We start from the raw sequence: 27,188 nt of genomic DNA, 5'->3' as shown, positions 1-27,188 counted from the left end.
ATAAAGAGAACTGGATTCTTGTCATCACTATCTGTGTGACTTTATTCAAGCCTGACTCTGGGAGGCCTCACTTTTCTCAGCTGATAAAATTGGATAGCTGTCTGTTGATTGTGATTTCATAGTACAGAGAGTCCCGAGCTGTGATTCCTGACCCAGATATCATTTGCTTCTGGCACACTCTGGAGACGTTGATGGACAGGGAGCAAGGGACAGGGACTAGCTGTCTGTGCCCTTACCTAGCCCCTCCCTTAGGGGTGTGCCCTGGTGTGGAGCCAGCTCTTGAAAGAAACCTCCTCTCCGCTTCCCGCCCCATTCTGGGAGAGGACTACTGGCTGTGCTCCAGGATAAACTTCCACCAAGGCGAGCAATAACATAAAGTCAAGGAGAAGGTCAGGGGAGCCCTTAAAAAGGCCTTCTTGCACCCTAAGGTGGGTGAAGCCACTCCACAGCTCTTTGTCCTGCCTGCTGCCACCCGGACACAATGTGGGTGCTCTTGGCTGTCTTTCTGCTCACCCTCGCCTATTTATTTTGGCCCAAGACCAAGCACTCTGGTGCCAAGTACCCCAGGAGCCTCCCATCCCTGCCCCTGGTGGGCAGCCTGCCGTTCCTCCCCAGACGTGGCCAGCAACACGAGAACTTCTTCAAGCTGCAGGAAAAATATGGCCCCATCTATTCCTTTCGTTTGGGTTCCAAGACTACTGTGATGATTGGACACCACCAGTTGGCCAGGGAGGTGCTTCTCAAGAAGGGCAAGGAATTCTCTGGGCGTCCCAAAGTGGTAAGTAATGCCTCTCATCCCTCCCCTCACCAGCCCCTGGGCACATTGAGCTCTTCAGCCAAGGCCATGCCTGCAATGCCCCTTCTAGTTCCAGCAACCTGTGATTCTTCCAATAACAGACTGGTGGGGTTATGGGTGCGGAGTGACCCCTCAGACCTCACCCAGCCTCTAAACTAGGCAGGAAGAATTAAAGGAAGACTTTATTTTCTGGCTTTTACTGGAGGTGGGACAGGGTGGGAGTGGTGGTTTGAGGGGTCAGGGAGCCCTTACAACATCATCTCTCCGAGCTGAAAAAGTGAAAGTGTGAGCCGCTCGGTCTTGACCGACTCTTTGTGACCCCATGGACTAGCCCACCACACTCCTTGCTCCAGCAAGCATACTAGGGTGGGTTGCCATTTCCCACTCTGGGCAATCTTCCTGACCCAGGAATCGAACCCAGGTCTCGTCCATTGCGGAAAAGTTCTTGACCATCTCAGCCACTTGGGAAGCCCAGGAGTCTAGCTCTCTGAGCCTGAAATCTGAGCTCTCATGATTCCCTGAAAGAGTGTATGTAAAGCATTTAGGCCAGTGCTGGAAGTTCTCAATAACTAGCCTTGATGAACAGAGTTCACATGGAAAACGGGTTAGTGATTCCTGTCCTCCACAAAGAGTTGTGAGGAGGAAGTACCCTGATTCTTGGAGGGCTGGGATCACTATTTTCCTGGAGCTTCCTGGATCTGCTCCAGCCCTGGGGAGCTGACCTATGCAAGCACTTTCAGGGAGGACGCTGAAGATTCAACCTGTCGAGCTTCCTGTTTGCTCCTGGGGGCAGAAGGCAGTGGGAGCTAGTCATCTAGCAACAAGCCGGCCTCTGACACGGCACCGGGCTGCAGGGTACTCCCCAGAGCGTCCTGGGCAAGGCCCCCTGGCTGCTTATCTTTGATCAGACCAAGGCTTGACTCTTCTTTGCTTGGGCCAGTCGGCCTGGTCTGTGGGCCAACTACCCTCTCCCATCTCTGCTGGGCTGGTCTCTCCAGGGCAAAGAGGAAGGAGGCGGCTAGTCTGATGGGGCCTGCAGATCCGGGGATAGAAGAGGGGAGGTCTGGGGGGACCTGTATAGTTTTGGGGGTCCTCTGGGCAGAAGCAGCTTGGCCCAAGTCCAGGCTGGTTGACAAGACATGTGCCTCTCCAGATGTGGCCCTGTAGAGGGCACACGGCTGGCAATGGAAGGGAGAACTAAAAGGGGGCTCAGCTGCTGTGCCTTTAGCAGCCCCCATCCCCAGAGGACCCAGGGAAGGGCAGGGGCCTGGTGTGTCCTCAGTCTCTGCTCCTACAAGTTTAGAGAGTCCATCCCATCACAGCTGCCTCACCCTGTCATTGATCTGAACAATCTAATTCAGGGTTCTTTCTTTCGCCTTACTCTGTCTCTCTGTTGGAGCTGGGAGTGTCAGGCCATAGGTTCTGTCCTACCAAGGCCTTGCAGTCAGGGTGGAGTGAAGCAGGGAGCTCTACAAGGAGGCTGATGACAGGTACCAGCCTCTTTGCCCTCGGTGAGGGCAGGTGGATGGTGCCTGAGTCCTTTGTCCTATGTCCTTTCCTGCTTTCCAAAGGCCACTCTAGACATCCTGTCAGACAACCAAAAGGGCATTGCCTTTGCCGACCATGGTGCCCACTGGCAGCTGCATCGGAAGCTGGTACTGAATGCCTTTGCCCTGTTCAAGGATGGCAACCTGAAGTTAGAGAAGATCAGTGAGTGCCTGGCTGGCCCTGGGCTGAAGGAGCCTGCAGAGGGTTGGGGAAGGGGAGGGGTCTGGGTACCTCCATTCCATGTTTTCTTGGCTACCACTGCCATCTACTGGACATCTGCTGTCTTAGATTCAGATGGAACTGGTCGAGATGGGGGTGAAGGGATGGCTCAATTCCTCCCTCACACCCCCCTCTCTGCTCAGTTAATCAGGAAGCCAACGTGCTGTGTGATTTCCTGGCTACCCAGCATGGACAGTCCATAGATCTGTCCGAGCCTCTCTCTCTGGCGGTCACCAACATAATCAGCTTTATCTGCTTCAACTTCTCCTTCAAGAATGAGGATCCTGCCCTGAAGGCCATACAAAATGTCAATGATGGCATCCTGGAGGTTCTGAGCAAGGAAGTTCTGTTAGACATATTCCCTGCGCTGAAGGTGAGGATAGGGCCAGGCCCTGTGGGCAGACCTCAGCACACCCTGACAGTATCCCCAGTTCTTTCCTCTTACAGTTCACTCCAGACCCGCATTTTTTCCTGACTACCTCAATTACTGTGACCTCTGCCTCCTCTGACTCTTCAAAATCTTGCTGCTTCTCTACAGAAATAGGTTTAGCTTTTACGCTGTGCACTGTGATACTCATGGTAATGGTGGTGGTGGGGTTTAGTCACTCAGTCGTGTCTGACTCTTGCGACCCCACGAACTGTTACCCACCCGACTCCGCTGTCCATGGGATTTCCCAGGCAAGAACACTGGAGTGGGTTGCCACTTCCTTCTACAGGGCACCTTCCCAACCTAGGGATTGAACCCACGTCTCCTGCATTGCAGGCAGAGGCTTTGCCCGCTGAGCAAATGGGAAATGCCATGTGCCAGTACCAAAGCTCCACATTCATTAATCACGCATTCCTTTTGGAAGTGGGCTTTATTATCCCCATGCAGATGAAAATACAGGCTTCAAAAAGTTAAGGAACTTAATCACGCCTTGAGACTCATGTCTGTGTTACTACTGAGTAAAGACTCAGTCATTGCTAGATGTTTGATTGAAGGGGGAAGGGGAAGTGGAGGTGACTCCTTTCTCCCTTGTTTGGAATTGTCCTGGTTGTCACTGATGCTCCCATTCCGGGTCCCTATCCTGCTTTCCATTCTGGCTGAAGGTTGGGGTCAGAGTGGGAACACACCAGGGACGGCCAGGGAGAATCTAACATTTCTACTTTGCAGATTTTCCCCAGCAAAGCCATGGAAAAGATGAAGGGTTGTGTTGAGACGCGAAATGAATTGCTGAATGAAATCCTTGAAAAATGTCAGGTAGGTGATGAAGCAGAAGAGATGACGAGTTAGGTGGAAAGTGGCAGGAGAGCAGGGTAGGGTCCGTTTTGGACAGTGTAGCAGCTCCAGCACCTAGCAGAGAGCCTGCCATATAGTAGGTGCTCAATAAAACCTGACTTAACTAATAAATAGGAGTAGAGAAGTGAGGAACTGAAGAGGACGCTGAAGGGTCCCGTCCACCCCGCAGATTTAAAGAGGGCCCAGTGTTTTCTCCACTTCCACAAGTTCATGGGTCCTGACGAGCCTCCCTCCTCCACTCCCTCATTTCCAAGTGGGAGAAGCCTTTGTGTCTACAGTCTGGGTGAGAGTATGGCAGGGGTTGCAGATGGGGCTCCTTCCTCTTCATCGTCTCCCAATCTCACCCAACCAGGAGAACTTCACCAGCGACTCCATCACTAACTTGCTGCACATACTGATGCAAGCCAAGGTGAATGCAGACAATAACAACGCTGGCCCAGACCAGGATTCAAAGCTGCTTTCAAACAGACACATGCTCGCTACCATAGCGGACATCTTCGGGGCTGGTGTGGAGACCACCACCTCTGTGATAAAGTGGATCGTGGCCTACCTGCTACACCATCCTTCGGTGAGTTTCTCTCCACCCGAGCCTTCCCAAGCACTCCTGACCCCAGGCACTCTCACTTCTGCTCCAGAGAAAGGGAGAGTCAGTACCTCGGGATTTCTTTGCAGGATGCCTGGGCTGAAGCACCCTTTGCCCAAGCAGTGGTTGGCTCTCGTCCTTCGGTGGAGCTGCCCCATCTTCTGCAAGCAAAGCCGGGGTTGTAGAGCCACCACTGGGAAGGGTCTTGCCCTTTTGGATGTGACAGTAGGATTCTTCTAAGCCCTTGCTTCTCCTGGGCTGATACACCCTGGTAACATCCACCCTGTTCTGGCCCTCAGTTGAAGAAGAGGATCCAGGATAGCATTGACCAGAATATAGGTTTCAATCGCACCCCAACCATCAGTGACCGGAACCGCCTTGTCCTGCTGGAGGCGACCATCCGAGAGGTGCTCCGAATCCGGCCTGTGGCCCCTATGCTGATCCCCCACAAGGCTATCATTGACTCCAGGTGTGCCTTTCCTCCCAGGAACATCCAACCCACCTGCGCCCTCCCCCAGCATCTGACTCTTCCAGCTGGCTGGTCCACCTACAGTCAACCACTGACAACCGATCATCCTACCCATGACCCTACTGACCAGTGTGTCTTCTACCCACTGACACTCACTCACGCATCGACCTGACCTCCCTCAGAAGCTGCCTGCCGCCTGGGAGACATGTGCTCCTACCCAATCCAAAAGCTGCGACACACACACACACACACGCACACACATTCATGCACACACGCAGCAGCTCAATATGCACACCCACAGGCCCTAACAGACACACAAGTGTTGATCCCAAGTGCTAGTCAGGAAGAGAGGGCTGGATTCACATTCCATCTGGCAGAAGCTGGGGAGAAGATGCAGGAGTGGGCATGAGGGAGTGGCATGAGGGAGCAAAGGACTCTTTTCCCCAGGGTAGGGACCACGGAGACTTGGGGCAGAGCAGGTGGGGAAGGACAATACTCCAGACCCTCTTTTCCTCTCCCTCTCTGGCGCAGCATTGGCGACCTTACCATTGACAAGGGCACAGACGTTGTGGTCAACCTGTGGGCACTGCATCACAATGAGAAGGAGTGGCAGCAGCCTGACCTGTTCATGCCCGGTGAGTCCCTGTTCTGTCCTGCCCCCTGGCCACACAGCCCCCTCTGTGCCCACCTCTCCAGCATTGCTTCCCTTCTGCCAAGCTTCCTACTAGAAGACTCCTGACTCCCACTACATGGACCTGTTGACACCCCTAGCCTACCCGACACTTACCCAGATTCTTCACAGCTGGGTTTCCCACTCTCCTTCCACCAACTGCAAGGCTCCTCTTCTAAGAAGGCCCATAGGCATATGTCTCCTGTGAAGTCAGCCCCCTCTCCTGTTGGATGGTGCCATTTTCATCTGTTTAATACACCTTTTCATCCTTTCTGAATATTCCATCTTCTCTGTGAGATTAAGGGCTACCTGAGAGCAGGGCATTTCTCTCTCCTAAGATTGCCACCCCCCCCCAAATAAGGCTGTCCACCTTCCCAGACTGGGGCTCCCCAGGCAGGGCTTTCTTTCCCCCTACTCCTCTACTGACCCTGGCCTGGCCCCTGGCTGATGGCTCCTCGTGTCTGCAGAGCGCTTCTTGGACCCCACGGGTACGCAACTCATCTCGCCATCATTAAGCTACTTGCCCTTTGGAGCCGGACCCCGCTCCTGTGTAGGTGAGATGCTAGCCCGCCAGGAGCTCTTCCTCTTCATGTCCCGGCTGCTGCAGAGGTTCAACCTGGAGATCCCGGATGATGGGAAGCTGCCCTCTCTGGAGGGCAATCCCAGTCTCGTCTTGCAGATCAAACCTTTCAAGGTGAAGATCGAGGTGCGCCAGGCCTGGAAGGAAGCCCAGGCTGAGGGTAGCACCTCATGACTCCACCCTATGTGACCCCCACCCCACACAATTAGAGGAGCTCCCCCACCCTCTCCCTCCATTCCTTCTTCCTCCCCGCCCCCTCTGCTTTCTTTCCCAGCCTGCAGCCCTGGCAGTGATGTGCATAAAACAGTTTCTTTCTCCAAAGGTCCTTGAGCAGCTCATTCATTTGTTCACTCATTTCTTTCAACAAGTATTTTATTGAACACCTACTACGTGCCGCTCACTCACTGTCCTTGGACCTCATGCTCCTTGGCCTCATGAAATTTAAAATTCTAATGAGGGCTGACAAATGAATATTCCAGAGACTCATAAGTGCTTTGGAGTCAATTATACTGGGTGCTGATGATGTGCGGGGAATGAAAGGCTGGGGGAGCATGAAGACTGGGGGGAGGTGCCCCCTGCTGAGAAAGCAGCAGGGAAGAGGCTCAGAACACTGGATTAACCTGCCAGTCTTTCACCTCTGGACACTTAACGAGGAAAAAAAGTTCTCCCTTGAGGTATCCTGGCAATCCCTCATCACTGGCTTCTTCTGCCATAGAATAAATGCACTGAGAAGTATGCCATCTTCAGCAAAAGTAAGTAAAGTCGCTCAGTCATGTCCGACTCTTTGCAACCCCATGGACTGTAGCCTACCAGGCTCCTCCCTCCATGGGATTCTCCAGGCAAGAATACTGGAGTGGGTTGCCATTGCCTTCTCCAGGGGATCTTCCCAACCCAGGGATCAAACCCGGGTCTCCTGCACTCCAGGCAGACGCTTTAACCTCTGAGCCACCAGGGAAGCATGGTGCAAAGCTGAGGGACAAAATAGCAGGGAGCATGTGACAAAGCAAGCGGCACTCAGAGAGCAGGAAGGCAGTTCTACTATAGTGTCTGCACAGCTGGCCAGGAGGGCAAGTCCTTTCCTTCTGTATTAGCTGGATCATTGCCCCTCCTGTTTGAAGGCAGGGATTGCAAACTGCTGGCCCATGGGCCCACTACTGAGTTCTATGTCCACGTGGTACCTTCGTTTTACAATTAAAAAAAAAAATGAAAATAACTGTCAACATCTTAAAATGAAAAGGATTCATACAGAAATTCTGATTTTCAGCTTCTGAAAATCCCAGGGCCATATTAGATAAGGTCACAAACGCACATGGCCTCTAGCTCCACCTCAGCCTCCCCAAAACCCCTACTGTCCAAAAACCCCATCTGCTTGACTCAAGCATGTCACTGCCTAGTCCCTGTGGGCAACTGATGAGCTCCTCCTGCTCTCAAGTTCAGTAATACCCCATTCATCCTCTCACTCTGAGGTTAAGGCCTGCTCAGAGGCCCAAATATGAATGGCAGACATCTGAACTCTCTAGACCGAGGCTCCAGCTACATCTTACATGTGCCACGCAAAACAGCTACCTAGACAAAAAGGAGGGTCCCTCTTCTCTGACTGAGGAGAAGATCTCTAGCCAGTCAGGAAAACCTCCAGCCACAGCACTCAGGAAATGAGACAGAGAACCAAGTTCTGCCTGGTGCCTGTGTTTATCAAGCATCTGGCTGGGCGTTTTTATCCAAGTTACATATTCCTCTCTTTGTACAGGAAACCAGGAAACTGAGATTCAGAGTGATCACACAGCTAGAACAAGTTTTCTAGATCTAAAGCCTGAATTTTAGTGGGAAAAAAACCTGAATGATTAGCAGTTATCCTAAACTTTCATGCTGGATGCTGACAGGCACAAAAATGACAGATAAGACATGGACTTTGCCTTTGAGGAACTTTGTAATTAGTAAACTGTTAGGGTAAAAAAAAAAAAAGCTTCTGTTTGAGTTCTTATTGCTGAAAATCTTCCTAAAATATTCAGGTTCATTTTGTGCCTCAAATACAGTCTAATCGACAGAATTCATTCCTTTTATTTTTCCCTCCAATAATGTGGCAAAACCTCAGGGTCATAATTTGAAGCAATGATGGTTATATACACAACACACACATATATCTAGTCAGTTTATATAATACACAGTTTTACAGGTCTCAAAAGTTTTTCAACAGTCAGCCTCGCCTTTGAGCCTGCCAGCCAGCACCCAACAAGAGATCAGAAGTGCTACCACCCTTATCTTACAAAGGAGGAACTGACACCTACCCTAAGGCTGCAGATGACAGAATTGAGACTGTCAAAACTCGGATCTTCTGACTTTCCGTTCAGTATTCTTTCCATGACTGGGCTCTAGCTCATCAAAGTCATTGCTTTACCTTGAACATGGCTCCTGATGAAATCAAATAATCACTTTGCCCAAAAGGAAGTGCAGGTTTCAAGGGGATATGAAATATTGAAGGTACATGTTAACTTGTTGCTGATGTACTTTGAGAAAGATTCACTACAGTTTCACTGGACAGTGAAGGACACGTGGGGTCTCAGAGCCCTTCTTCACTTTAAGCAAAATTCTAAATTTAACCTCGTTTTTTCGTCAGTAGTTCCACCCCACTGCACCAGGCTTTTGTTGGGGGCAAAAGAAATATTAATAAAAATGAGACTTACCAGTCGTGAGCCTGACTGTCTAGAGACCAGTGCTCAGTCACTCACTCACATCTGACTCTTTGCGGCCCTATGGACTGTAGCCTGCGGCTCTCTGTCCATGGGATTCTCCAGGCAAGAATATTGGAGTAGGTTACCATGCCCTCCTCCACTAGAGACCAGTACCAGAGATTTATTGCCAGTAGAAAGTTCAAGGAAACCACTGGCTTCTACCTCAACAAAGGGTTACATTAAAAATGTTACCCCTGAATGAACAGATACAAGACTTCTTAAAATCTTCAGACTCCAGAGGCTTTCCTCAAAAGGTTGAATAAACTTAAAGAACTTTCTGAATTTTAAGACCTGACATCTAAAGATTAAAAGAGACATCAGATGATTTAGAAGAAGGGGAATTTAGTATCCCCTTTTCTGTTATCAACGATAGATTATAATGCAGGTCAAGAAGCAATAGTTAGAACTGGGCATGGAACAATGGACTGGCTCAAAATTGGGAAAGGAGTACATCCAGGTTGAATATTGTCACCCAGCTTATTTAACTTCTAAGCAGAGTACATCATGCGAAATGCCCTCCCAGATGAAGCGCAAGCTGGAAGCACAAGTGCTGGGAGAAATACCAACAACCTCAGATATACAGATGACACCACCCAAATGGCAGAAAAGTGAAGAGGAACTAAAGAGTCTCTTATTGAAGGTGAAAGAGGAGAATGAAAAAGCTGGCTTAAAACTCAACATTCAAAAAACGAAGATCATGGCATCCAGTCCCACTCCTTCATGACAAACAGTTGGGGAAACAATGGAAACAGGGAGATTTTATTTTCTTGAGCTCCAAAATCACTGTGAATGGTGACTGCAGCCATGAAATTAAAAGACGCTTGCTCCTTGGAAGAAAAGCAATGACAAACCTGGACACCGTATTAAAAAGCAGAGACATCACTTTGCTTACAAAGGTCCATATAGTCAAAGCTATGGTTTTTCCAGTAGTCATGTATGGATATGAGAACTGGACAATAAAAAAGCTCAGTGCCAATGAACTGATGCCTTCGAACTGTGTTGTTGGAGGAGACTCTTGAGAATCTCTTGGACTGCAAGGAGATCCAACTAGTCAATCCTAAGGAAATCAATCCTGAATATTCATCAGAAGGACTGATGCTGAAGCTGAAGCTCCAATACTTTGGCCACATGATGGGAAGAGCCGACTCATTGGAAAAGACCCTGATGCTGGGAAAGACTGAAGGCAGGAGGAGAAGGGGATGACAGAGGATGAGTCGGTTGGATGGCATCACCGACTCAATGGAGAGAGACGGAGTCAATGGACAGAGTTTGAGCAAACTCCAGGAGAGGGTGAAGGACAGGGAAGCCTGCAGAGCTGCAGTTCATGGGTTCATATAGTGTCAGACACAACTGAGCGACTGAACAACAACAAGGGCCACAGCAACAGGCATCCAGCTTGAAATATGGGTTGTTATTAAAATAACTGTAGCTTAATTGTTCTTTAGGGCTCCCCAGGAGGCTCAATGGTAAAGAATCTGCCTGTCAAGTGGGAGATGCAGGTTCCATCCCTGGGTTGGGAAGATCTGGAGAAGGAATGGCAGCCCATCCCAGAACTCCTGACTGGAAAGTCACATGGACAGAGGAGACTGGGGGGTTATAGTTAGTGGGATCACAACATTGGACATGACTGAGTGACTAAACAACCCTTGTTCTTTAAGCTGTATAAAGTTATTGATATTTGGGCAATTCTGAGATTCTACCCTTCTGGGGGTGGTTGTTTAGATTTTTCAGAGATAAAATGTCAGTTCTAAAGGGGTTTGATCTTATCTACTGGCCATAAAAAGTGAGCTCTAAACCTGTCCTTGAGAAGGCACAGTTTCTGCTGATTGGGGCAACCAAGATGATAAGATTCTAAACTTCCGGGCAGATAATGCATATTGCTTAGAAAGCAGCAGGAAAAAGTACCCCTGTTTCTTTCCTCTTTATTAAAACACCTCAGCTCACCCGCCCTGAAGCCTGTGGCTTGTGACTGCCTCCTGAGCAGAGTGCCATGCACTATGCAGTGGTAGTTTTCCGCCCATCCTGTCTCCACCTTGGCTCATCAGCCCTTGGTACCCGCAGGATCAATCCCAGACAAGCCAAACCCACAGATGCAGAACCTACGTGTGCTGAAAGCCAAGTGTACACAGTTATTTTACATGGAGGACTTGAGCAGCCTAAGAGATTGGTTACCTGCAGGGCTTGTGGAACCAAACTCTTGTGAACACTGAGGGACAACTGTACTGACATTTGGAGTCAGATAATTCAGCGACGACAGAGGAAGAGATGCTTGGATGGCATCACTGATGCAATGGACATGAGTTTGGGAGGGCTCTGGGAGTTGGTGTTGAACCGGGAGGCCTGGTGTGCTGCAGCTCATGGGGTCGCAAAGAGTCGGACACGACTGAGCAACTGAACTGAACTAAACTGAATTCTTTGCTGCCGCAACCCTCCTGTGCATCATAGATGTTCAGCAGCAATCCTGGCCACTATTCACTAGATGCCAGTATCAACACCCCACTCCACCCCTGGCTACTTGTTGCGACAATCAACAACGTCCAAACACTGCTAAAAGTCCCCTGGGGAGAGGGGCAAATTGCCCTTAGTTTAGAACCACCATTCCAGCCAAACTGAACCACACAACTCAGTGCAGAATCGTGTTTCATCCAGTCTTTGTCACCTGATTGTCCTTTGGGCTCCCCAACCACTCTGTAAATTCCCTAAGAGAAGGATGAGGTCAATCTCACAAGTGCACCTATTCAGCAAAGGATTAGACACGCAAAAACCTTCAGAAAATACTCATCTTTGTGACTTGATGATGAAGTATCCCCATGGGCTGTTCCTCTCCCATGTTCCCCATGCCTCTAAGCTACGCTGTACAAGCAGCAGCGTGAAGGGATCCTCCAAGGATTAGGCCAGGGCTGAGGCGACATAATTTCTCATGATGACTTGAGACCGACCCACAGCTCCCTGGGCTCACAGTGACCCAGAGCAATCTGAGCCTGGTTCATCAACCCGGAATCTTACTTCCAAGGCAAGGAAATGATTACATGTTCATATTTGCCTATTTTTGTTGGCAGCCCATCCCAGCCTATCTGAAGCTTCCTCATCACAGTCCAGAACCACATCCCAGAACCACACTCTAAAGAGTGGGAGGTCATAGGTATTCACACCACTGCCTGGGGGGTGACCCAAGGATTTCCAAACCCTTGAAGAAAACCATAGGATAGGCTGTGCAATAATTGAAACCAAGAATGAGATCATGCATCACAGTTCAGTACAAACTCCTGAGAACATGTGTGTTAACCAAGAGACCAAACAATAAAGAATACTCTGAATCCCTTGATGCAATGCCCGAGGGAACCAATGTCTTCTATGCACCTCAGTCCCAGCAAACAATTCACCACTTGCAAAAAAAGAAGTCACTGTGTCACACTCCAGCTGCTGGTCTTCAAAGCCTGTCTCCCTCTCTCCTGAGATGTGTATTTTCTGCCACTGTCCCTCCTATCTCTTTCGATTAAAAGAACAAGAGAGGTCAAGCAAGTGACTTCAGATTGAATCTCCATTTTCGGCAACAGATGCCTCTCCTGAGGTAGGTCCAGGTTCAAGTCCAGTTGAGCCCTTCCCAGAGGAGCAATGGCTACAGAGCAAGCACAGAAATGGCTAAACCAGGTCAAATTTGCAGGGCGTTTCAACTCACTGTCAACAACAAACAGATCAACAAACAGAATCAAGATTAGTGTCAAGGACAAACTGTCACCCAGGCGTTAGGGAGTCAGGGCAGGGGAAGGAATTTTATAGCACAGTTTGGTTTTTATTCCCAAGTAGCCACATATTACTCTCTTCCTAGACTAAAATTTACCTCTTCAAGGAAAAGGGGAGAGGGGTGGATCAAACTCCTGGGATATTATGGAGGAAGTGAACGTTTTCTTTGGCCCCATTCTGGATAAAAGTTTCAAAATCAGCAGATACAGTCTTCCTTTCCACTGAGTTACTGTCCAGTCTGCTGGTTTCTCTTTGCTTTGATAACAGCAATGTGATGAAAAACAAGCACATTCCTCTAAAAAAGCCGCTTCTTGCAACAGAGACGGTCGTTGGGGGGAGTGGGGTGTGCTTTAAAAAAGTCACCTGAAAGGCTTGGATGAGAACCACCCTTTCTCTTAGGTGACAGCAGGGAAGTGAGGTGTTCTATGGAGCTCTCGCTTGGAGTATTCACAGATTCTTACAAATCGGTTCCAATACGAATTTCAGCTTCCACCTCTGGTAGTACAAACAAGTGCTACCCTGGTGTCTGCTGCATTATAAAAAGCCAGTTACCTTCCAGCAGGGTCTCGCTTACTATGTGCTAAACCTGGTATCAAGGATAAAAAGCCCACACAGGAGGGTAATGGTGACTGGGAAACTCAATCCTAGACGAGGAAGACGGCCGTGGGGAGGCAGTCTGACAGCAGATTTGCTGCAGAAACTCCCGCTATGACATGCAAGAGCAGGACAACACTGAGGACGTCTGCCTCCAGAGTTGCCACCGCTGCACCAGAGCTCTGTGATCTCCAAGAGTTAACTTCTTAGTTTCAGTTGCGTCATAGGAGAAAGGAGATAAGAACTCCTACCTCATGGGTGGCTGTCATGATGAAATAATCCAAGTATCACGTCCGGCAGTGTAGGGGTTAAATTAGAAGTGAGCAAATTCCCTCAGCCTCTCCCTGGGCATGCCCTCCCCACTTGCGGCTCCCTCACAGCACTTTCAGTGTTGTCCTGGGAGTCCCGAGGATTTCTGACTGTGTCCAGGGAGTAACTAGGCTTCAACACTCTGGCTACTCTGTCATATTCAGCATCAGGCCACGCAAGGGCCTAACACAGAACATCGCTGTGGTCTAGTGGTTAAGAATCCACCTGCCAGTGCAGGAGACATGGGTTTGATCCCTGTTCCAGGAAGGTCTCACATGATGCGGGGCAGCTAAGTCCCTGCACCACAACTATTGAGCCTGTGCTCTAGAAAGCCACGCACCACAGCGAAGAGTAGCCCCTGCTCGGCCCCACTGGAGAAAGCCCGCGCAGCAACCAAGACCCAGTGCAGCTAATAAACAAATAAATCTTCAAAAAAAAAGAAAAACAAGTAAACGGCCCCTGTGCCTCTACCCCATACATTCCAACCTGGGAAGGGCACATTGCCCGAAAGAGCCCCAGACCCACCACAGCTTCACTGGAGATGACTTATTTCAGTACCAGGGATCATCACACTTCATCAATGAGGACATCTCAGGGGATAATGTTCCTAGAGAAAGGCAACATTCGAGGTACAGAACATAAATTATAAGTCTTGATGGATCCAGGCTGCATTCTAGCAATTAGAACTTGCACTGGTCCTTCCACACACCTACTGTGCCACAACAGAGACCACCGGACTGTGGAAAGGACCACCTGCAAAAGCCACCTTTCCACCCGTGAACCGTGCCACTCCGCTCCTAATGTCACTCGCCGCCACCTGCGTAAAGTTCCATCATCTGTGAGCTCGTTCTATGCCCCCTACCTGTGAGGACGGAGATAAAGTTTCTACCCCTTTGTATCCACAACATGCTTTGAGTAGAACAGGCGCTCAATACTTTTCAGGTAGAGATGTTGGTCACAAGAATTTCCAGCATTATACAATCAATACCTTCTGAATTAAACATGAAATAGAATTCCTTCAAATCAGCAGACCAAGATCATTCTGTTGTAATCTTGTTCTTTGAAAATCAGTAATCCATCTGCTAGGTATACAGGATAGATTCCCTCTTAACCAGAAAACTCATTTTCTGATCTTGCCAGAGAAGGAAGGGATGGCATGCTCCACTACATGTTATACCTAAAATGTGCCATGTGGTGCCACAGTCCCCAAGTACAGCAGGTGATTCTCTTCAGAACTTCAGCCCCAGTAAGCACAAAACCACTATTCTCTAGTCAACCCTGTAGCTTCCAGGGGTTGTCTTAGCTGTCCTTTAACTGGAGGAACTAACACAGCCTAAGGCTTCCCTGGTGGCTCAGTGGTAAAGAATCTGCTTGCCATGCAGGAGACATGGGTTCAATCCCTGGGTTGGGAAGATCCCCTGCAGAAGGCAATGGCTACCCACTCCAGTGTTCTCACCTGGGAAATCCCATGGATAGAGGAGCCTAGTGGGCTACAGTCCATTAGGGCTGCAAGAGTCAGAGGTGCAGGATAAAACTTGGCAACTAAACAACAACAAGGCCTAGCTGCCCTTTACAGACACTGAAGTCATGCCACACTCGTTATTAGATTGAGGCCCCTCATGCTTTCCTTCCTTCTCTGTGTCACAAAGGACACCAATACTTGCTGAAGCAAGGGCCTTGTCTTATCTCAGGCATACCTAACACCAAGACTCATAGATGACAGTTTCTCATCTGCAGGAGAAAACAAAAACAACACTCCCAACCTGATCTGTCTGGAATGCTCCTTCCCAGCTCATATGTCTGGTAAACTCCTACTCATCCTTCGAGACTCAGGTCAAGTATCACTTCTCACGAAAGCCTTCCATGCCCATCCCACTCCCCAAGCCTGATGCTTTCCTACCCTCGGCTGTCCTAGTCCCTGGGGATCCTCTGTTTCAGGCTTAGCACACTGTCTTATAATTATATCCAAGCTACTAAAGTGCAGGGAAGGGGGTGAGGGGTGTGAGCCAAGTTGAGGCGGAATCTCTCGAAGTGTGGCCAGATATTACCAGGTCTGAACCACCTGGGGAACTTAACAGAAATGATTCTGGGCCCTGGACCCACACCTACTGAATCTATATTCTAATCACTCCACTTCTAGGTGATTTTTATGCATTTGAGAACTACTGCACTAGAGTGACACCTCCAGTGTTCTCGACTGGAGAATCCCAGGGACGGGGGACCCTGGTGGTTGCTGTCTATGGGGTCGCACAGAGTCGGACACGACTGAAGCGACTTAGCAGCAGCATATATATATGTATATATGTATATATATATATATATATATATATAAAATGTATGACAAAGACTAACAGCATATCTGTTTTGTGTCATTTTCTTAAAAACAGAATTATCACCAAATAAGTTTTAGAAGGCTGGCTTTTACAATAGCTCCAATAAAGATTACAGCTTCACTGTCAGACACAGAAATACTGAAAATATACAAAATTATGTTACCAAAGATACCCAGGGTTTTCACAGGCAAGGTTTGAATCACAGAAGGCTGGGGCAGAAAGGGCCTCAGGAGGTCCTCAAGTCCAGCCCTCTACCAGGAACCCATTCAGAAACAAGAACGTAGATTCACCCCTGCTGTGCAGCCTCTGAGATACTCCCCCCAACCAACCCAGTCCTTCACGCCACGCCACCCAGTGCTGTATCCTCTCACTCAACTGTGCGGAGGTTACTGGATGTGAGCATGGATTATAGTAATTACTATAGTACGGATTACAGTAAGCAATGGCCTCCCAAGTCACAGTCAACAATGTCCAAATTCCAGGGCAAGAACTCCTGCCATTATAGCTTCCACCTCTGTCTAGAAACCCGTCCTCTAGCTTCTAGTTTCCTTACGTTTTTACTAAATGCCTATTCTCAGTTAGCCAAAGTGCTAGTGTTTTAAATACATTCTTCTGTTAAATTCTCCCAATAACTCTTTCAGTTCAGTTCAGTTCAGTCGCTCAGTCATGTCCGACTCTTTGCGACCCCATGAATTGCAGCATGCCAGGCCTCCCTGTCCATCACCAACTCCCAGAGTTCACTCAGATTCGCGTCCATCAAGTCAGTGATGCCATCCAGCCATTTCATCCTCAGTCTTCCCCTTCTCCTCCTGCCCCCAATCCCTCCAAGCATCAAAGTCTTTTCCAGTGAGTCAACTCTTCACATGAGGTGGCCAAAGTACTGGAGTTTCAGCTTTAGCATCATTCCTTCCAAAGAAATCCCAGGGTTGATCTCCTTCAGAATGGACTTGTTGGATCTCCTTGCAGTCCAAGGGATTCTCAAGAGTCTTCTCCAACACCACAGTTCAAAACCATCAATTCTTCGGTGCTCAGCCTTCTTCACAGTCCAACTCTCACATCCATACATGACTACTGGAAAAACCATAGCCTTGACTAGACGTACCTTAGTCGGCAAAGTAATATCTCTGCTTTTGAATATGCTATCTAGGTTGGTCATAACTTTTCTTCCAAGGAGTAAGCGTCTTTTAATTTCATGGCTGCAATCACCATCTGCAGAGATTTTGGAGCCCAAAAAAATAAAGTCTGACACTGTTTCCACTGTTTCTCCATCTATTTCCCATGGAGTGATGGGACCAGATGCCATGATCTTCGTTTTCTGAATGTTGAGCTTTAAGCCAACTTTTTCACTCTCCTCTTTCACTTTCATCAAGAGGCTTTTTAGTTCCTCTTCACTTTCTGCCATAAGGGTGGTGTCATCTGCATATCTGAGGTTATTGATATCTCTCCCGGCAATTTTGATTCCAGTCCAAGCATTTCTCATGATGTACTCTGCATAGAAGTTAAATAAGCAGGGTGCCAATATACAGCCTTGATGTGCTCCTTTTCCTGTTTGGAACCAGTCTGTTGTTCCGTGTCCAGGGGGGCGACCGGGAGGAGCCACCTAACGTCCAAGGAGTGGTGGCTGTGCGGGGGCAGGAGGGCCTAGAGGAGCTATCCCACGTTGAAGGTCAGGAAGGGTGGCGGGAGGAGATACCCCTCATCCAAGGTAAGGAGCAGCGACTGTGCTTTGCTGGAGCAGACGTGAAGAGATACCCCACGCCCAAGGTAAGAGAAACCCAAGTAAGATGGTAGGTGTTGCAAGAGGGCATCAGAGGGCAGACACACTGAAAGCATACTCACAGAAAACTAGTCAATCTAATCACACTAGGACCACAGCCTTGTCTAACTCAATGAAACTAAGCAATGCCTGCAGGGCAACCCAAGACGGGGGGGTCATGGTGTAGAGGTCTGACAGAATGTGGTCCACTGGAGAAAGGAATGGCAAGCCACTTCAGTATTCTTGCCTTGAGAACCCCATGAACAGTATGAAAAGGCAAAATTATAGGATACTGAAAGAGGGACTCCCCAGGTCAGTAGGTGCCCAATATGCTACTGGAGGTCAGTGGAGAAATAACTCCAGAAAGAATGAAGGGATGGAGCCAAAAACTCTTCCAGTAGGTTCTATTATTTTTAAGACCAGGTTCAGAGCAGTTATGCAGCCTCTGAGATCCTGCGGGGGAGCCAAGATACAGAGGCAGGTCTTCTGGCTCCCCAGTCCCACTCTTTCCACTGTACCAGGCAGTTTCCAGCTGCTATTCCCCACCTGCTGACATAGCATGAGATGCTTCCTATTTCCAACACTGCTCAAAATCCTAGCCAGGGCTTACTCTGCCCACAAGTCAAAAGGACAGCCTTTCCTGAGGGACAGAGGTGCTCCAGTAGGGTCCCCACTCTCTCTGTCTATCTCTGCATCTAAGGAACCCTGAACAGTAACAAAAGCGATACTAGAACATGGGGAGCTTTTCAGAAAAGCTTACTTTTAGAAGAATTTCAGGCCACCCAAGGGACACTCTAGCCCTTTTCTAAGCGTGCGGTTAAACCAGCAGTCCCTAGAAGCATATATATTTCTTTTGTAAGACTTCTGGTTTGATCACATCTGTGGCTTTTTCTCACCCAGGAACAGGCAGCAGAAGGGTGTCTGTCTGTCCCACCCCCGCTTACAGCCACTGCTGATTACAGCTACACATTCCGATACAGACATGCCTCTCGATACAGACATGCCTCTCAGACCAAAGAGGGGGTGGGGGTGGCCTGAGCTCAGAAGCCCTGGAACAAATAGTTGGCAACAGCTGTGTTCTCAGAAGACCGCAGTTGGTCGCTACTGTTTTCTCATTCCACACTAGGTTCCCGGCTATAATTCAAGTGCCCCTACTTCAAACGGCAGCTCGCAAAGTAATCAAGTCCCTGCCACAGGGGTCTGCTGGCTTGGAAAATTCCATCAGGAAGACCAGAATGTGGTCAGTCCCACCCCCACCCCTCTGAGACATTCAGGACGTCCCTCGGACCCACAGCCCTGACCACAGGCTTAAAAGGAGAAAGTCTCTAAAAGGAGCCCTTCTCTTTAAAAGAAGGTCCCCCACCCCAACTCAGAATCTCTTCAGAAGCAGAGAACTGTGAAGAAATCTCTGCTAACTAACCCAATCAAAATGGAGAAGGGATAAAAGGAGTTTTGATCAGGAATCCTGCTCTGCCTCTCCCCCTCCTGGCCTCACCCTTCAACGCTTTGGCAATGGTTTTACGGTGTCTAATGAAAAATCAGAACAGATAATCCAGCAAGATCTCAGGGATACAGGAGGGTTAAGAACCCAGCAGTCAGGGGAGTAAGGAGCAACTAGATAGCAGGAAGAAAAGCCTGGAAAATTCTGTAAGGGAGCTGGCCTGCTGTAACTGCAAGACATTTTCTAAAAAGCTCCCTCCACCCAAAGCAGTAGTGCGATAAGTAAGCTCCCACCCTCTTCCCTTTCCCAATCCCGGGACCACCCATTCCATTACCTAAGACCAAAAGGAAAGGCATCCTGCAAGAGCATCATGCACACTAACGCTGGGAACGAAGGGCTTTTTATTTTTTTTTTATTTTTTTTTATTTTAAAATCTTTAATTCTTACATGTGTTCCCAAACATGAACCCCCCTCCCACCTCCCTCCCCATAACATCTCTGTGGGTCATCCCCATTTTAAAAGTTAAGGTCTTAGAAGCCAATAGTTAAAGAATTGATTAATAAATAAATAAACATTAAACTTAAAAAGAAAAAGAAGTATATGCCACTGTTATTCCCATTATAGAGGAAGAAACTGAAACTTAAAACAGGTAAGTAACCATAAAGTTACTATCTGACCCAGCGATTCCACTTCTAGGTATTTTCCACCCCCAAAATTGAAAACAGGGACCCAAGTAGATACTATGTTCATGCTGTGGACACGTACACCCATGTCCATAGCAGCGTTATTCACAGTAGCCAAAAGTGGAAACAACCTATGTGTCCATTAACTGATGAATGAACAAACAAAAGAACAGAATGTTCAGTCACAAAAGAACAGAATGTTGTTCAGTCACAAAAAGGTTATGAAAACAGTTTTGGAAGTAGACAGTGGTGATGGCTGTACAACACTGTGAAGCATATTCAATGCTACTGATCTGTACACTCAAATGGTAAACTTCATGCTAAACCTTTTAAGTCATATAGCTAGAGAGCGGTTAAGCTAGAATTTGAGCCTAAACCCATATGACAATAGGGGCCCTGCTCTAATGCAAGGGTTTCACTCCCCCTGGCAAAAGCAGCAAACTAGGAATAAAGAGAACTGCTTCAAGCCATCATTATCTGTGTGCCTTTATATAAGCTTGACCCTGGGAGGCCTCACTTTCCTCAGCTGATAAAATAGGATAGCTGTCTGTTGTTTATGATTTCGTAACACAGAGAGTCCCGAGCCGTGATTCCTGACCCAGATATCATTTGCTTCTGGCCCACTCTGGAGACGTTGATGGACAGGGAGCAAGGGTTTGCCCTGGTGTGGAGCCAGCTCTTGAAAGAAGCCTTCTCTCCCTTCCCCATTCTGGAAGACAACTCCTGGCTGTGCTGCAGGATAAACTTCCACCAAGGCGAGCAATAACATAAAGTCAAGGAGAAGGTCAGGGGAGCCCTTAAAAAGGCCTTCTTGCACCCTAAGGTGGGTGAAGCCACTCCACAGCTCTTTGTCCTGCCTGCTGCCACCCGGACACAATGTGGGTGCTCTTGGCTGTCTTTCTGCTCACCCTCGCCTATTTATTTTGGCCCAAGACCAAGCACTCTGGTGCCAAGTACCCCAGGAGCCTCCCATCCCTGCCCCTGGTGGGCAGCCTGCCGTTCCTCCCCAGACGTGGCCAGCAACACGAGAACTTCTTCAAGCTGCAGGAAAAATATGGCCCCATCTATTCCTTTCGTTTGGGTTCCAAGACTACTGTGATGATTGGACACCACCAGTTGGCCAGGGAGGTGCTTCTCAAGAAGGGCAAGGAATTCTCTGGGCGTCCCAAAGTGGTAAGTAATGCCTCTCATCCCTCCCCTCACCAGCCCCTGAGCATGTCGAGCTCTTCAGCCAAGGCCATGCCTGCAATGCCCCTTCTAGTTCCAGCAACCTGTGATTCTTCCAGTAACAAGACTGGTGGGGTTATGGGTGCGGAGTGACCCCTCAGACCTCACCCAGCCTCTAAACTAGGCAGGAAGAATTAAAGGAAGACTTTATTTTCTGGCTTTTTCTGGAGATGGGACAGGGTGGGGGTAGTGGTTTGAGGGGGTCAGGGAAAAAGCTGAAAAAGTGAAAGTGTGAGCCGCTCGGTCTTGACCGACTCTTTGTGACCCCATGGACTAGCCCACCACACTCCTCGCTCCAGGCAAGCATACTAGGGTGGGTTGCCATTTCCCACTCTGGGCAATCTTCCTGACCCAGGAATCGAACCCAGGTCTCGTCCATTGTGGAAAAGTTCTTGACCATCTCAGCCACTTGGGAAGCCCAGGAGTCTAGCTCTCTGAGCCTGAAATCTGAGCTCTCATGATTCCCTGAAAGAGTGTATGTAAAGCATTTAGGCCAGTGCTGGAAGTTCTCAATAACTAGCCTTGATGAACAGAGTTCACATGGAAAACGGGTTAGTGATTCCTGTCCTCCACAAAGAGTTGTGAGGAGGAAGTACCCTGATTCTTGGAGGGCTGGGATCACTATTTTCCTGGAGCTTCCTGGAGCTGCTCCAGCCCTGGGGAGCTGACCTATGCAAGCACTTTCAGGGAGGACGCTGAAGATTCAACCTGTCGAGCTTCCTGTTTGCTCCTGGGGGCAGAAGGCAGTGGGAGCTAGTCATCTAGCAACACTGCCGGCCTCTGACACAGCACCTGGCTGCAGGGTACTCCCCTGAATGTCCTGGGCAAGGCCCCCTGGCTGCTTATCTTTGATCAGACCAAGGCTTGACTCTTCTTTGCTTGGGCCAGTCGGCCTGGTCTGTGGGCCAACTACCCTCTCCCATCTCTGCAGGGCTTCTCTCCAGGGCAAAGAGGAAGGAGGCGGCTAGTCTGATGGGGCCTGCAGATCCGGGGATAGAAGAGGGCAGGTCTGGGGGGACCTGTATAGTTTTGGGGGTCCTCTGGGCAGAAGCAGCTTGGCCCAAGTCCCGGCCGGGTGGACAAGACATGTGCCTCTCCCGATGTGGCCCTGTAGTGGGCACACAGCTGGCAAGGGAAGTGTCACGCGCGTGTATGTTCCTCGGTTCTCTGTCTCGTCCCAACAAAGATTTGGCGGGATGGACATTAAAGCCCTTGGCGCGTCACAGGTCTCGGGTCTTGGACAAACCGTGTTATAGCTCTTAGGCAAATCAGTGTTACAGCTCTATTTTATTTAGAAGATAGCAGGAGAATCCATCCTCAAAGTGTGAGGGCATGCCAACCCAAAGACTTGAAGAGAAGAGTGGAGGGGTGCATGGGGGAGGGAGAGAGGGAGGGAGAGGGAGAGAGAGAGAAAGAGTGCACGCACACGGGAGAGAAAGAGAGAGAGTGCTCTGGCTCTTCCTTTTATATGTTTTTTTCCTCCACCTGGGCCTGCCCCAGGCAAATTGGGCTTAGCAGGAGTGCTGTCTGTTCTACCTGAAGTCTTCACTCTGGTCCTCGGACCTACCTTTGCCCTTCCTTGTTTTTTAGCCACCACCATTTTGGACTCCTTTTCCCTATTCTACCTACCTAACAGAAGGGAGAACTAAAGGGGGCTCAGCTGCTGTGCCTTTAGCAGCCCCCATCCCCAGAGGACCCAGGGAAGGGCAGGGGCCTGGTGTGTCCTCAGTCTCTGCTCCTACAAGTTTAGAGAGTCCATCCCATCACAGCTGCCTCACCCTGTCATTGATCTGAACAATCTAATTCAGGGTTCTTTCTTTCGCCTTACTCTGTCTCTCTGTTGGAGCTGGGAGTGTCAGGCCATAGGTTCTGTCCTACCAAGGCCTTGCAGTCAGGGTGGAGTGAAGCAGGGAGCTCTACAAGGAGGCTGATGACAGGTACCAGCCTCTTTGCCCTCGGTGAGGGCAGGTGGATGGTGCCTGAGTCCTTTGTCCTATGTCCTTTCCTGCTTTCCAAAGGCCACTCTAGACATCCTGTCAGACAACCAAAAGGGCATTGCCTTTGCCGACCATGGTGCCCACTGGCAGCTGCATCGGAAGCTGGTACTGAATGCCTTTGCCCTGTTCAAGGATGGCAACCTGAAGTTAGAGAAGATCAGTGAGTGCCTGGCTGGCCCTGGGCTGAAGGAGCCTGCAGAGGGTTGGGGAAGGGGAGGGGTCTGGGTACCTCCATTCCATGTTTTCTTGGCTACCACTGCCATCTACTGGACATCTGCTGTCTTAGATTCAGATGGAACTGGTCGAGATGGGGGTGAAGGGATGGCTCAATTCCTCCCTCACACCCCCCTCTCTGCTCAGTTAATCAGGAAGCCAACGTGCTGTGTGATTTCCTGGCTACCCAGCATGGACAGTCCATAGATCTGTCCGAGCCTCTCTCTCTGGCGGTCACCAACATAATCAGCTTTATCTGCTTCAACTTCTCCTTCAAGAATGAGGATCCTGCCCTGAAGGCCATACAAAATGTCAATGATGGCATCCTGGAGGTTCTGAGCAAGGAAGTTCTGTTAGACATATTCCCTGCGCTGAAGGTGAGGATAGGGCCAGGCCCTATGGGCAGACCTCAGCACACCCTGACAGTATCCCCAGTTCTTTCCTCTTACAGTTCACTCCAGACCCGCATTTTTTCCTGACTACCTCAATTACTGTGACCTCTGCCTCCTCTGACTCTTCAAAATCTTGCTGCTTCTCTACAGAAATAGGTTTAGCTTTTACGCTGTGCACTGTGATACTCATGGTAATGGTGGTGGTGGGGTTTAGTCACTCAGTCGTGTCTGACTCTTGCGACCCCACGAACTGTTACCCACCCGACTCCGCTGTCCATGGGATTTCCCAGGCAAGAACACTGGAGTGGGTTGCCACTTCCTTCTACAGGGCACCTTCCCAACCTAGGGATTGAACCCACGTCTCCTGCATTGCAGGCAGAGGCTTTGCCCGCTGAGCAACTGGGAAATGCCATGTGCCAGTACCAAAGCTCCACATTCATTAATCACGCATTCCTTTTGGAAGTGGGCTTTATTATCCCCATGCAGATGAAAATACAGGCTTCAAAAAGTTAAGGAACTTAATCACGCCTTGAGACTCATGTCTGTGTTACTACTGAGTAAAGACTCAGTCATTGCTAGATGTTTGATTGAAGGGGGAAGGGGAAGTGGAGGTGACTCCTTTCTCCCTTGTTTGGAATTGTCCTGGTTGTCACTGATGCTCCCATTCCGGGTCCCTATCCTGCTTTCCATTCTGGCTGAAGGTTGGGGTCAGAGTGGGAACTCACCAGGGACGGCCAGGGAGAATCTAACATTTCTACTTTGCAGATTTTCCCCAGCAAAGCCATGGAAAAGATGAAGGGTTGTGTTGAGACGCGAAATGAATTGCTGAATGAAATCCTTGAAAAATGTCAGGTAGGTGATGAAGCAGAAGAGATGACGAGTTAGGTGGAAAGTGGCAGGAGAGCAGGGTAGGGTCCGTTTTGGACAGTGTAGCAGCTCCAGCACCTAGCAGAGAGCCTGCCATATAGTAGGTGCTCAATAAAACCTGACTTAACTAATAAATAGGAGTAGAGAAGTGAGGAACTGAAGAGGACGCTGAAGGGTCCCGTCCACCCCGCAGATTTAAAGAGGGCCCAGTGTTTTCTCCACTTCCACAAGTTCATGGGTCCTGACGAGCCTCCCTCCTCCACTCCCTCATTTCCAAGTGGGAGAAGCCTTTGTGTCTACAGTCTGGGTGAGAGTATGGCAGGGGTTGCAGATGGGGCTCCTTCCTCTTCATCGTCTCCCAATCTCACCCAACCAGGAGAACTTCACCAGCGACTCCATCACTAACTTGCTGCACATACTGATGCAAGCCAAGGTGAATGCAGACAATAACAACGCTGGCCCAGACCAGGATTCAAAGCTGCTTTCAAACAGACACATGCTCGCTACCATAGCGGACATCTTCGGGGCTGGTGTAGAGACCACCACCTCTGTGATAAAGTGGATCGTGGCCTACCTGCTACACCATCCTTCGGTGAGTTTCTCTCCACCCGAGCCTTCCCAAGCACTCCTGACCCCAGGCACTCTCACTTCTGCTCCAGAGAAAGGGAGAGTCAGTACCTCGGGATTTCTTTGCAGGATGCCTGGGCTGAAGCACCCTTTGCCCAAGCAGTGGTTGGCTCTCGTCCTTCGGTGGAGCTGCCCCATCTTCTGCAAGCAAAGCCGGGGTTGTAGAGCCACCACTGGGAAGGGTCTTGCCCTTTTGGATGTGACAGTAGGATTCTTCTAAGCCCTTGCTTCTCCTGGGCTGATACACCCTGGTAACATCCACCCTGTTCTGGCCCTCAGTTGAAGAAGAGGATCCAGGATAGCATTGACCAGAATATAGGTTTCAATCGCACCCCAACCATCAGTGACCGGAACCGCCTTGTCCTGCTGGAGGCGACCATCCGAGAGGTGCTCCGAATCCGGCCTGTGGCCCCTATGCTGATCCCCCACAAGGCTATCATTGACTCCAGGTGTGCCTTTCCTCCCAGGAACATCCAACCCACCTGCGCCCTCCCCCAGCATCTGACTCTTCCAGCTGGCTGGTCCACCTACAGTCAACCACTGACAACCGATCATCCTACCCATGACCCTACTGACCAGTGTGTCTTCTACCCACTGACACTCACTCACGCATCGACCTGACCTCCCTCAGAAGCTGCCTGCCGCCTGGGAGACATGTGCTCCTACCCAATCCAAAAGCTGCGACACACACACACACACACGCACACACATTCATGCACACACGCAGCAGCTCAATATGCACACCCACAGGCCCTAACAGACACACAAGTGTTGATCCCAAGTGCTAGTCAGGAAGAGAGGGCTGGATTCACATTCCATCTGGCAGAAGCTGGGGAGAAGATGCAGGAGTGGGCATGAGGGAGTGGCATGAGGGAGCAAAGGACTCTTTTCCCCAGGGTAGGGACCACGGAGACTTGGGGCAGAGCAGGTGGGGAAGGACAATACTCCAGACCCTCTTTTCCTCTCCCTCTCTGGCGCAGCATTGGCGACCTTACCATTGACAAGGGCACAGACGTTGTGGTCAACCTGTGGGCACTGCATCACAATGAGAAGGAGTGGCAGCAGCCTGACCTGTTCATGCCCGGTGAGTCCCTGTTCTGTCCTGCCCCCTGGCCACACAGCCCCCTCTGTGCCCACCTCTCCAGCATTGCTTCCCTTCTGCCAAGCTTCCTACTAGAAGACTCCTGACTCCCACTACATGGACCTGTTGACACCCCTAGCCTACCCGACACTTACCCAGATTCTTCACAGCTGGGTTTCCCACTCTCCTTCCACCAACTGCAAGGCTCCTCTTCTAAGAAGGCCCATAGGCATATGTCTCCTGTGAAGTCAGCCCCCTCTCCTGTTGGATGGTGCCATTTTCATCTGTTTAATACACCTTTTCATCCTTTCTGAATATTCCATCTTCTCTGTGAGATTAAGGGCTACCTGAGAGCAGGGCATTTCTCTCTCCTAAGATTGCCACCCCCCCCCAAATAAGGCTGTCCACCTTCCCAGACTGGGGCTCCCCAGGCAGGGCTTTCTTTCCCCCTACTCCTCTACTGACCCTGGCCTGGCCCCTGGCTGATGGCTCCTCGTGTCTGCAGAGCGCTTCTTGGACCCCACGGGTACGCAACTCATCTCGCCATCGTTAAGCTACTTGCCCTTTGGAGCCGGACCCCGCTCCTGTGTAGGTGAGATGCTAGCCCGCCAGGAGCTCTTCCTCTTCATGTCCCGGCTGCTGCAGAGGTTCAACCTGGAGATCCCGGATGATGGGAAGCTGCCCTCTCTGGAGGGCAATCCCAGTCTCGTCTTGCAGATCAAACCTTTCAAGGTGAAGATCGAGGTGCGCCAGGCCTGGAAGGAAGCCCAGGCTGAGGGTAGCACCTCATGACTCCACCCTATGTGACCCCCACCCCACACAATTAGAGGAGCTCCCCCACCCTCTCCCACCATTCCTTCTTCCTCCCCGCCCCCTCTGCTTTCTTTCCCAGCCTGCAGCCCTGGCAGTGATGTGCATAAAACAGTTTCTTTCTCCAAAGGTCCTTGAGCAGCTCATTCATTTGTTCACTCATTTCTTTCAACAAGTATTTTATTGAACACCTACTACGTGCCGCTCACTCACTGTCTTTGGACCCTCAGGCTACTTGGCT

The 27,188-nt window shown here is 49.8% G+C and overlaps 1 protein-coding gene across 5 annotated transcripts; it reads left to right on the top strand.

The window, feature by feature from the left end:
• Window positions 1–286: 286 nt before the first annotated feature.
• On the top strand, window positions 287–27,093 carry LOC128071173 (steroid 17-alpha-hydroxylase/17,20 lyase). 5 transcript variants are annotated; one of them, XM_052664140.1, is made up of 9 exons: window positions 305–428; window positions 539–778; window positions 2,368–2,506; window positions 2,707–2,936; window positions 3,717–3,803; window positions 4,195–4,410; window positions 4,725–4,894; window positions 5,426–5,529; window positions 6,032–6,479. In XM_052664140.1, the coding sequence occupies exons 2-9, from the start codon at window positions 704–706 to the stop codon at window positions 6,316–6,318; spliced, it is 1,308 nt and encodes a 435-aa protein (XP_052520100.1). In that variant the 5' UTR covers window positions 305–428; window positions 539–703; the 3' UTR covers window positions 6,319–6,479. The 5 variants fall into 5 exon arrangements, with proteins under 5 accessions (XP_052520099.1, XP_052520098.1, XP_052520096.1 ...); XM_052664139.1 differs by lacking the exons at window positions 2,368–2,506; window positions 2,707–2,936; window positions 3,717–3,803; ... (2 more) ...; window positions 5,426–5,529; window positions 6,032–6,479 and adding exons at window positions 22,979–23,117; window positions 23,318–23,547; window positions 24,328–24,414; ... (2 more) ...; window positions 26,037–26,140; window positions 26,643–27,093 and having other exon boundaries at window positions 287–778; XM_052664138.1 differs by lacking the exon at window positions 6,032–6,479 and adding an exon at window positions 26,643–27,090 and having other exon boundaries at window positions 290–778.
• Window positions 27,094–27,188: the final 95 nt, after the last annotated feature.

Source organism: Budorcas taxicolor, unplaced genomic scaffold, assembly GCF_023091745.1.
Source record: "Budorcas taxicolor isolate Tak-1 unplaced genomic scaffold, Takin1.1 scaffold275, whole genome shotgun sequence".
Lineage (NCBI taxonomy): Eukaryota > Metazoa > Chordata > Mammalia > Artiodactyla > Bovidae > Budorcas > Budorcas taxicolor.
This window is presented reverse-complemented; position numbering and strand designations above follow the sequence as displayed.

Bases quoted from the DNA above. Each gene is read 5' to 3' on its own strand.
- LOC128071173 (XM_052664139.1), top strand. From the start codon at position 482: ATGTGGGTGCTCTTGGCTGTCTTTCTGCTCACCCTCGCCTATTTATTT. The intron at 24,415-24,805 runs GTAGGTGATGAA...TCACCCAACCAG, and splicing joins AAATCCTTGAAAAATGTCAG to GAGAACTTCACCAGCGACTC. The intron at 25,022-25,335 runs GTGAGTTTCTCT...TCTGGCCCTCAG, and splicing joins ACCTGCTACACCATCCTTCG to TTGAAGAAGAGGATCCAGGA.